We start from the raw sequence: 11,359 nt of genomic DNA, 5'->3' as shown, positions 1-11,359 counted from the left end.
ATGGTTTTTGATTTGTACAAAAGTAATAAACAAGCAAAAGACTAAAAACGATATAGATCACATTAAGAGTATAAGATATAATAGGATGCATTTTCGAAGCATTCTGGGCCCTTGGATGGATCCCACTGGCCCATATTAGCTCTAAAATGAGCTCTTCAAAAATCTGAGTCCGCGCTGCGTGCGTAGGCATGTGCGCGTCGCATATAGTGTATTCGAATCGCGTCTTCGTAGATGCCTCTGTTGCGTGAGTCTCATAGATGAAATGCACCTCACACGCGACGCATTTCTGGTCGCACACGTTGCGTGTATGTTCACCTCCTGGGCGCGTCGCACGAATGGTTAGCACGACGCACGGGCTCTGGGTTGACTTTTCTTCAACTTTGACTTTTGACTCCCGAGGGCCATAACTTGCACCATTTAGCTCAGATTCAGCTCATAATCGTACCATCACCTTCTCTCGTTCTCTAATAACTGAAAAGCACTAAAAATTATCAAATACTATTAAATAACACCTAAAAACAAACTTTGATTCTCTTTTATAAGATAATAATAAGTGTGAATGACTCGCACTTATCAGTCAACAATATGATTACTATTGTGGGTCAACTCGGTCTGCCATGCATAATCATTTCAATATTTTGAATCGGCCGAATTCCAGGCCGACTATGAATATACAATTCCTAATACTATTGGCTAATAATAATTCCATATGACAATATTGTTTTTTGAGAACTGCTTGGGAGAAAAGTAATCATATGATCTTAAGCGCTGAATTTAAGTTTAGATTAATTTAGGCTTTTTATTTCCAGCCTCGGAGAATACGTAATATATTGTGTTAAACGTGATGGAAGAATAAAAAAGAATAACTTGCGCTCATGGATTTTTTCTTCCACATCAAGTATTATCGTCTGAAGGACATTATTATCTTTATTATTATATGCATGAACTACTCGCCACGTAGTGCATTCAAACTTTAAGCTGAACAAGTCTCAAATAAAATAATATTCCACGACAAACCTTATCTATGGATCTTTATACAAAAAAATATGGGTCTTTTGGGGTCCAAGGGAATTTATCCTAATGCTATTAAAAATAAAAATTGTATGTCAACTTGCTGGTTTCGTTCCATCAGTAGAGGAAACTTCAATATCTGTTCTCATGAAGGGCGTGTCTCAAGGTTGAGGAAGGCCTCTTTGCAAATTGTGTGGTAGGCAGGGCCAACTAACGAGCAAGTGTTTTCATCGGTTTCATGTACACTTCAAGGATATGATTCTTCTCGGCAACAACAAGCTCTCACTCAACATCCACGCCAGTCCCAAGATTAAGTGCAGTACAACACTCATGAGGAGTTCATTCCTTCATTCAACGATGAGCAGTCTCAATTTGAAGAAATGTGTTGCACTCCGAATCACTTGATAAGACTTTCCAATCTGGTGTTGCATCTTCTTATCCACAAGTCAATTTTTCTCAAAACTCTTCTTAACCAGTTTAACATCATATTTTAGGAACTTCTAAACGAACATGGTACCTGGATAATGGAGCCACTAATCATGTGACTTCTCAGCTTGAGAATCTATCGCTGCAAAATTATTACCGAGGCAAAAGAAAGCTCACTGTAGCTATTGGAAATATTCTCTCATAGAGGTGACTCAATTTTACGTGTGCCTGCCAATTAAAGCAATCTAAAAATGAACCAAATCCAGCATGTGCCTCGAATCACAAGAAACCTACTAAGCATTTCTCAGTTCACTCATGTTAATAAGGTGTTCTCAGGATAAATGCTTGGGTAAAGTACTCATGTGTGGAGTCTGAAAGATAGACCCTACAAAATTTATGTGTCAAGACCTATCCAGTCAAGTCTCTCTACCAGTGCCTAGGGCACAAGTTCATTCCTCACATGCCTTTAGCAAATATGTTTGTACTCTTTGTAACGTAAATAAGTATGTGTTATCTTATGAAGTCCAACGTAAGCCAAGTAATTACGAAATTTGTATTTGGCATAGAAGATTAGGGTACCCATGTCCAAGTGTACTCAGTCATGTGCACTTTCTTTTAAATAAAATAATCAACTCTGTGTGCTTCCTGTGGTTTAGGAAAAATGCATAAAAAAACCATTTCTTATCTCAATATCCATTTTTTTACAACCATTTGAGCTCGTACATTATGATCTATATGGAGCCCATCTCTAAAACCTTCGCGTGATGATTTTCGATACTACGTAAAATCTGTAGATGATTTCATTCGTTAACCAGAAATTTTCCTCTAAAACTTAAATCACACACACACACACGCATATATATATATATATATATATATATATATATATATATATATATATATATATATATTTCGCTTTAGAAGCTTGGATACCCTAAGTCGTGGGATTTATTTCTCATTGACTTTTGTTCCAATTTTCATAAATTATTTTATCGATAGTTTATTTTTGTTAATATGGTATCCTTGTTCTAGATCTACACAACATAAATTATTTTTGTTATATCGTATCAAATTTGTAGGCGTTTTGATTGAAGTTTAAATTTTAGAATGTCCCACGTTGATTGAGTACTTGAACAATGTGCTTCTTATAAGTGTGTGACATCCCTCCACTCTTGAGCTAGATTTTGAGTACGTGAGTTAGGTCCACACTTTCTAATATGATATAAGAGCGGGGCCCAAGTTCGATTGTGAGAACATCAGTTAATGTTCATTATCAAAAAACTTCACGCTCTAGTTCTTCATCTTGGGCATGAGGGGGATGTATTAGAATGTCTCACATCGATTGAGTACTTGAGCAATGTGCTTCTTAAGTGTGTGTCATCCCTCCACTTTTAAGCTAGCTTTTGAGTGTGAGTTAGGCATACTTCCAATATAAATCGCTAAGAGATCAAATACATCAAAAATACACACGCCCTTGATGTTTTGCAGTATATATGATAGTGTTTTGTGACTATAACATCTTTGAAAATAAAAGTATTGTTTTCGTGATGTCTCTTAAGTTGTTCTAACAAGTTATGAAACAACTTAGCAGTTTAGCAGCATAGACAAACTAAAATAAGCTGTAAGAAAAGAGACAAGGAGTTGGTAACCCAGTTCGGCCAATCGTGCCTACTTCTGAAGGGATGATGCTCAGGGTGGAAAACTTCACTAGACGGTAACAGCATCAGACAACCATGGATGATCACATTCCAGTTTTCCTAAACTTCAAGACTACCCGGTGCTTTTACTCAGTAGTGACGAAGATGTTGCCCTTATCCTCGGCATCCCTACTTGTTCTCGGGACATTAAGGACCAACTCACATGACCACTACTCTACTAACGGGGAGTACACGATCAAAAAATCTCTGGAATCAGCCCTCTAACCACAAACAGCCTTCCCTTGCTTCTAGCTCAAACTCCCCGACCTCTTGGTGGAAAACTCTCTGGAAACTCAAAGTCACCCCAAAAAATCAAACTGTTCTTATGGAAACTTAGTCACGGATGGCTCCCAACCTATGCCGAACTCGTAAGAAGGAAAATTATTACTAATCCAATGTGTTTATTTTGTAGATCAGCTCCCGAAACCCTTGCTCGTGTTATTTGGCTGTGTCACGATGCCTATGCCTTTTGGCAGAGCTGCGGCTCAATCACCTCTCAGATCCGCGCAGAATCTTCGACCCCATCGGCTTCCTCAACTCCACAACGGACATTATGAGCAAGGAAAGCTTCCAGCTCTTCGCAGCGCTTGCCTGGTCACGATGGTCCTGCCGCAACAAAGTTCTCAATGGTCAGTCCCGTCTCGATCCGCGCTTCCTCATCGAATGGACCTCTCGCCTTCTCGACGGCATCAACGCTCAAGTCATCGACTCCAGCAACCGTGTCTCGCCAGCGTCCCTGTATCCCTACAAAATCTCTGGAATTTATGCTGCTTCAACCTTCATCAGTGTAGACGCGGCAATCCGCACTCACAACAACTGCAGCGGGATCGACGTTATTCCCTGCACAAACATCGGCGGAGTCATTGTCTCGCACATAGCTCCAATTTTCATTGCCCTCTCTCCTGATATAGTTGAGGCCAACGCTATTATGGGAGGTTTCAAGCTCGCCCGCCACTATAATATCAGCGATGTCACCGTCCTTTTTTATTGTCTCAAGGTAGTTGAGCTTCTCTCCACTTCCACCGAGTTAATCACTGATCTCGGTCTCATCATCGAGAATATTTGCCACATTTCCTCGCCTTTCTCATCTTGTTTCTTTCATTTTTGTCCCCGCGCCTACAATGAAGAGGCTCATTTACTAGCAAAATATGCTATTAATTTTTCTAGCTCTGTTTCTTGGTTTGAGGATGTTCCTCCTACTGTTCTTACTGCAGAATTTTTTTTTTTTTTTTTTTTTTTTTTTTTTTTTTTTTTTTTTTTGTGTGATTGAATAAATGAACCATTTCCTTAAAAAAAAAAAAAAAAAAAAATGTATTGGGACCTTACTATCATTAAAAATCATGATAATTAGATCCTTTTATCAAAATCGAGAAAATGGGCATCTAAAAAAGATTTAATAAATAACGTTTTTTTTTTCTAAAAAGAAGTCAAGAAAATATTCTAAAAATGGGCCTAAATACAACTAAAATCTGATATTCTAAATTTTCCTTATGCTTGGATTGGCCCTGGGAAAATATAATCATGGGATTATAATCGATAATATATATTGAGATTACATAGAAGTGCTTCAAGTTGTTTATGCGACAGTTGCTTAAACAAATGAGATGATAGTGAGATAGTAATAGATGCGATATAATAAAGGAACACATGGCTAATGATGCTCACGTGTAAGGGGCATTTGTTCAGTGAAAGGCAATTCACTGTTCTAACGCAATATAAATTTTAAATGTTGACTAATAATAACTATAAGGATATTGAGGTTCTTATTATTAGCTCCTTTATATTCATCACTAAATATATTATACAATTAACTAAATGTTGGTTAATTTGCAAAATTGGTATTTGTTAATAGCTATTTTATTACATTGCTCTTAAATTAATTAACTTGCTCCTACAAAGAAGAGTTTGACTTATTAGCCAATTGTTCTTAATGTAAATAATATCATTTTCAAGGGATAAGATTAGGTATTTTTGGGCCCAGATGTATACTGGCCGTTTGTTTGAAATTGAATGGAGAGAGAGAGAGAGAGAGAGAGAGAGAGAGAGAGAGAGAGAGAGAGAGAGAGAGAGAGAGAGAGAGAGACGGTTTTCCTGTGTTTTTGATAACGAGTCACTGGAAATCAATGAAAATCACAAGGTAACTAATTAGGCAGAATCAATGAAAATCACAAGGTAACTAATTAGACTGGCCTACTCTTATTCAAGAGCTTTGAAATTGAAGTCTTAAGGGTTAATATGTAATAACAATATAATGGTATGAATACAGTAAAATGAAAGCAGTGTGAGGCTAAATGGAGTAGTTAGACTGATACACTGGAGTTGCTTATAATTATTGTCATTAAAAGAAGAAAAGTGAAACATGTTAATACCGAAAAATGGATCATAACACTTATAATTGGCCGCGGTTTGATTTAAGACCGGATCCTATAATCGCACCGTGGTCGAGAGGTGAAGAAATCTCTAAACGCGATGCCTCCGCCGTCCCGAAAAGATAACTCCGGCGACCCGACACTTGAAAAAGAGGGAGAAGCTAGAGAGGTCTGGAGAGCTTTTCTCCAGCGCGCGCTCTGACGCTCAACATTAGTTCAAGTGCTATGTGAGGTGAGGGTCTTTGATCTCTTTTAGGAATTATAGATAGAGAAGGTGTGAGGTGAGAGAGATGCAGAGTTTTGTTAAGTTTAGAGAAACTTACCACATATTGATGTGATTAGAGGTATTTATAGTGTAGTCTTAAAAGTTGTAACATCTCAAAATTTAAAAGATAAAAATGTTGCAAATTAGAATTTTGAATGGACGCAAATCAGTAGTTAATGAAAATAAAATATCGATAAGAGTTTATGGATAGAAAATTATGTAATTAATTTTCTAAAGTTTGTTTCCATCGATTCGGGATTAAGTGTGGTCGAGAGTTTGAAGGTTTTCGTTGGATAGACTATCAAGTGTCGAAGGTTGGTTTTATTTTTCGATTTCTTTCTTTTATCTTTGGACTTGTAATGTAAATAACCGAGTATGCACCGTGGGATAGTTATGTAAAGTTTATTAGTTTATTTTATATTCTATAATCACACCCCATTTTCCCGGGGCGTGACAGGGTGGTATCAGAGCACTAGGTTAAGAATCTCTAGGGAATGCATACTCGGTTTACTTTACACTTATAGTCCATCGATAGTCGTTTTAGAAGGTCGCCGGATGTGAGTCCTTCGAATTTTCCTTTGTTACAAGGATCCTTATTATCCACTTGAGCCTCTTGAGTATGGCCGAGTAATGAATCGTTTTTCAGGAAGTGACAACACGTGTTCGGAATAAAGCACGTGCTAGTACGTCTAGAAGTCGATGTCTTTGAAAGTTTAAGGACTTCTGCATTCACGCATGTAAGGATATATGGATCTGCGAGTTGCAGATCATTGGGTTCGGAATGTTGTAATGCAGTTGGATATAGTCAGAACTCCGCTAGAGTATTGAGTAGAGTTCATGGTAACTAAGCACAAAGCTCGTGCTAGTTTAACGTAAGGACTGTTCACGAAAACGTACGATGCTCATGACGTAGGAACAAATAGAGGGATTATTCTACGTACAATGCTTTCTGGATGAAAGTTGGTGGACCTTGATAAAGGAAAAGGATAGCGTCTCAATAAGAGACAAGGCTACGATTGGGTGCGTTTTACATTTTCACTATCGAAATCAGGCACATGAAGTGCATAAGGTTTGAGGATGGCTTTGAGGCTTTTGTTTAAAGATAGCCAAGCGTATGAACAAGGATGAGTTGGATATGGAAAGTGTTCTAGGATATGGCCTAGAAATGTTGGTTGAATCGGGAAAAATATATGTGGACAACCTATGTACGTGAAAGGTAATGTTTTGACATAGATTGGTTGTCAACGTATAGAGTTCAACTAGATCTCTATTGGCAAAGAGTTAAGCTACGTATGGAATCTATGGAGATAGTTCTAGGAAGACCAAAGCCAGGGAATGCAGAATTGTAGCATGAAGTCCTACGTTGGAGGACGAAGAAAGTTTTCATGCTATGCACTTCTTTCGGCATCAGAAGTCGACGTAAAAAACGCTGATACATGAGTAGTTATTTCTGTTGTGTTTGAATTTCCCAACGTTTTCCAGTTGAGTTAACTAGTCTACTGCTTGATCGGGAGATAGAGTTATGTATTGATCTTATCCCAGGTATCTTGCCAATCTCTATTCCGCCGTACAAGATAGCCCCTGCGGAATTTCAAGAGTTACGCAAACGGCTTGACGAGTTGACAAGCAAGGGTACATTCGAAATAGTACGTCCCCAAGGGGAGCATCTGTGTTGTTCGTTAAGAAACACGATGAGAGTTTAAGGTCGTGCATCGACTACATGAAGCTAAATACAGTAACGATCAAGAATAAGTACTCATTGCCAAGATTAATGAGTTGTTATATCAACTGGGAGGATCTCGATTCTTTTCCAAGATAGATCTGAGATCCGGATATCACCAGCTGAAAGTTCGTGAAGAGGATATTTCCAAGACAGCTTTCAGGACTCGTTATGGTCATTTTGAGTTTCTAGTAATGCCTTTTGGATTAACGAAAGCTCCTGCAGCTTTTATATGAATCGAGTTTTTCGACCATTCTTGGATCAGATCGTCATTGTTTTCATTGATGATATTTTGATTTACTCGAAGGATGCGTAAGAGCATGAGCAACATCTTAGAATCGTTTTACAGACTCTTTGGGAGCATCAGTTATATGCCAAGAAAGAGAAATGTGATTTTTGGTTAAGAAGTTAAGTTTCTTGGGCATGTAATAACCGAGGATAGAGTATCAGTAAATCCTTCTAAGAGTGAAACAATCTTAAGATGGGAGCCACCAAGGAATGTTGGAGAGATTATAAGATCCTTGGTTTGGCTGGATACTACAGGAAGTTCGTTAAAGACTTCTCATGGATAGCAGCGCCGATGACCCGACTCACGAAGAAGAATGTTCGGTTTGAGAGGGATCATCAGTGTGAGAATGCTTTCCAAAGGTTGAAGGTTTGTTTAACCAGTGCACCAATCCTTACTACCCCGAAGATGGGCGAGCCGTATGAGGTTTACTCAGATGCTTCTAAAGAAGGTCTGGGGCGTGTTTTGATGCAAAATGGGCGCGTAGTTGCTTATGGTTCTCGTCAGTTGAAGCCTCAAGAGAAGAACTACCCAACTTATGATATGGAATTAGCAGCTATCATCTTTGCGTTGAAGATATGGAGATCCTATCTTTACGGGGTAAGATTTCAAATCTTTTCTGATCATAAAAGTTTGAAATATCTCTTTACTCAGCGAGATCTGAATTTGAGGCAACGACGATGGATTGAGTACATAAAGGATTATGATTTCACTCTCGAGTATCATCATGGCAAAGCTAATGTTGTAACTGGTGCACTAAGTAGAAAAGGTGCAGGTGTTTTAGCAGCGCTAGCATTGCTGGATTGGAAAAGAGAAATGGTAATTGGGGATCATAATCTCAAGCTTTTCGAGAGTCGTGATTCAGCGGTGATTTATAATCTGGTAGATCCACCGTACCTGGTTCAACAAGTTAAAGAGAATCAGCAGCAAGATAAGCATCTTCTGAGCGTTTTGACAAGATTGAAGAACGATGAGACGCTAGAACATTGGAATGTTCGAGGGGATGGAAGCTTGTATTTCAATAATCGTTTAGTTGTTGCACAAGTGAACGAGATTAAGAAAGCGATTATCGAAGAAACAGTTCTGGTGGCGCAATATGAAAAGAGACGTCCTTGACTATGTCAGAAGTTGTCAGAATGGTCTCAAAGTGAAAGCTAAGAGACATAAGCCAGGAGGAATGTTATAATTGTTGCCCATACCTGAATGAAATGGGAAGAGATAACTATGGATTTTCTTACCAATCTACCTAAGTAGTAGGAAGGCTTTGATACGATTTGGGTAATCGTGGATCGACTTACAAAGTTTGCACACTTTATTCCTATCAAGGTAACGTACTTCAAAAGGAAACTAGCAGATGTGTATCTTGAAAACGTGGTGAAATATCACCGTGTTCCTTTGAGCATTACTTAAGATAGAGATACACGATTTACTGCTCATTATTGGAGAAGTTTCCAGGAAGCCATGGGAACCATATTGAATTTTAGTACTGCTTTTCATCCTCAGACAGATGGGCAATCTGAGAGGGTTATTCAAATCTTGGAAGCCATGTTTAGAGCGTGTGCTTTGGATTTTGGTAACAAATGGAAAGACAATCTCTCGTTGGTTAACTTTGCGTACAATAACAGTTATGATTCAAGCATCGACACAAATCCTTCTAAAGCTTTATATGGGAGACCGTGTAGGTCTCATGTTTGTTGGATTGAACCAGAAGGTCGCGTTCAGACAGGAGCTACGATCATTGAAGAGACTAATGAGAAGATCGCGATCATTCAGCAGCGATTGAAGACAGCTAAGAGTCGACAGAAAAGCTATGCTGATAAGAGACGAAGGGCACTTGAATTTCAGGTAGGAGACTACGTACTTTTGAAAGTATCTCCACGTAAAGGTATTTCCCGTTTTGGAAAGAAAGGGAAATTGTCTCCTCGATATGTAGGACCTTTTCAGATTACTGCACGAGTAGGTCTTGTAGCTTATCGACTTGCTTTACCGCCAGAGTTGTTGTTTGTGCACGATGTTTTTCACGTATCAATGCTTCGGAAGAGCGAACCCGATCTCGCATCTATCGTTCAACTTGAAGATGTATCGATCCAAAGAGGATGTCACTTACGATGAAGTTCCAACCCAGGTTGTCGATAAGAAAATGAAAAGTCTTCGTAACCGTGAGATTCCGTTGGTGAAAGTTTTGTGGACACATCATGAAAACGAATAAGCGACTTTGGAGCTGGAAAGCGATATGATGGAAAAATATCCGTACTTATTCCATGTGCCCAGTTAGATCTTAAATTTCGGGACGAAATGCCTCTAAGGAGGGGTGAGCTGTAACATCTCGAAATTTAAAAGATAAAAATGTTGCAAATTAGAATTTTGAATGGACACAAATCAGTAGTTAATGGAAATAAAATATCGATAAGAGTTTATGGATAGAAAATTATGTAATTAATTTTCTAAAGTTTGTTTCCATCGATTCGGGATTAAGTGTGGTCGAGAGTTCGAAGGTTTTCGTTGGATAGACTATCAAGGGTCGAAGGTTGGTTTTATTTTTCGATTTCTTTCTTTTATCTTTGGACTTGTAAAGTAAATAACTGAGTATGCACCATGAGATAGTTATGTAAAGTTTATTAGTTTATTTTATATTCTATAATCACACCCCATTTTCCCGGGGCGTGACAAAAGTAGGGGTAGATTCGTCATCCACCAAGACCCTTTCCCCCTAGTTTTTATTGAGGTCGAGACCAGCCCTACTTTGTCATGGTCGAGGCCGGCCGCGTTTTGTTATGGTCAGGGTCGGCCTCGTTTTGTTGTGGTCGAGGCTGGCCACGCTTTGTCGTGTTCGAGGTTGGCCGCGTTTTGTCGTGGTCGAGGCCTCGTTTTGTCGTGGTCAGGGCCGATCACATTTTGTTGTTTTGTTGTGGTCGGGGCCGGCAACGTTTTGTTGTTCTTGAGGCCGGCCCACATTTTGCTGTGCTCGAAGCCGGCCCTCGATCACTTTTGTTGTGGTCGAGGCCGGCTCTTGTCCATTTTTTTGTTGTGGTCGAAGCCGGTCTTCGTCCATTTTTCAGCCTTTCGATCAATTTTTGAGTTTTTCGTTTTGTTTTTTGGGCCTCCATCGAGTTCTTCTATTTTTGGGTTGGGTCGTCATATTTTTCGCATAAGAAAAAAAAAATATTCGTAACAAAACATATTTCACTTTTTTCCCCATATAATTTTTAATCCGTAAAGTCAATCCAAAAAGCTAGATATCCTAGCTAACTCTTAACATATTATCATTTTATTTTGGGTAATTTAGCAAAATAGCCAACTTAAACGTTTGATATTGCTAAATAGCTAAGATTTGGTAAATATTAAGTAAATAACCAATTTTATATATTTACAAACGTAAATATTAAGTATATAACCGCTGTCATATTAAGTCACGTCATTATTTATAGCTATTTACCTAACATTTACCAAACCTTGGCTATTTAGTAATATCAAACGTTTAAATTGATTATTTTTCTAATTTTTTGTTTTATTTTTGCGATGGTCAAAGTATATTATTATCCATGGAAATTCGTCTCCTTATCTGTGTAAGGAAAGTGTGTTTAC

General features: G+C 38.5%; 1 protein-coding gene across 1 annotated transcript; it reads left to right on the top strand.

Moving 5' to 3' along the window:
* Window positions 1-9,235: 9,235 nt before the first annotated feature.
* On the top strand, window positions 9,236-9,983 carry LOC149400728 (uncharacterized). Its single transcript, XM_089610496.1, has 2 exons — window positions 9,236-9,619; window positions 9,744-9,983. The coding sequence occupies exons 1-2, from the start codon at window positions 9,236-9,238 to the stop codon at window positions 9,981-9,983; spliced, it is 624 nt and encodes a 207-aa protein (XP_089466622.1).
* Window positions 9,984-11,359: the final 1,376 nt, after the last annotated feature.

This window comes from Urtica dioica, chromosome 4, assembly GCF_054948205.1.
Source record: "Urtica dioica subsp. dioica isolate 48M chromosome 4, U.dioica_male_clone48M_v1_H2, whole genome shotgun sequence".
Lineage (NCBI taxonomy): Eukaryota > Viridiplantae > Streptophyta > Magnoliopsida > Rosales > Urticaceae > Urtica > Urtica dioica.
The sequence above is the reverse complement of the archived record's forward strand: the minus strand, read 5'-3'. Positions and strand labels throughout refer to the sequence as shown.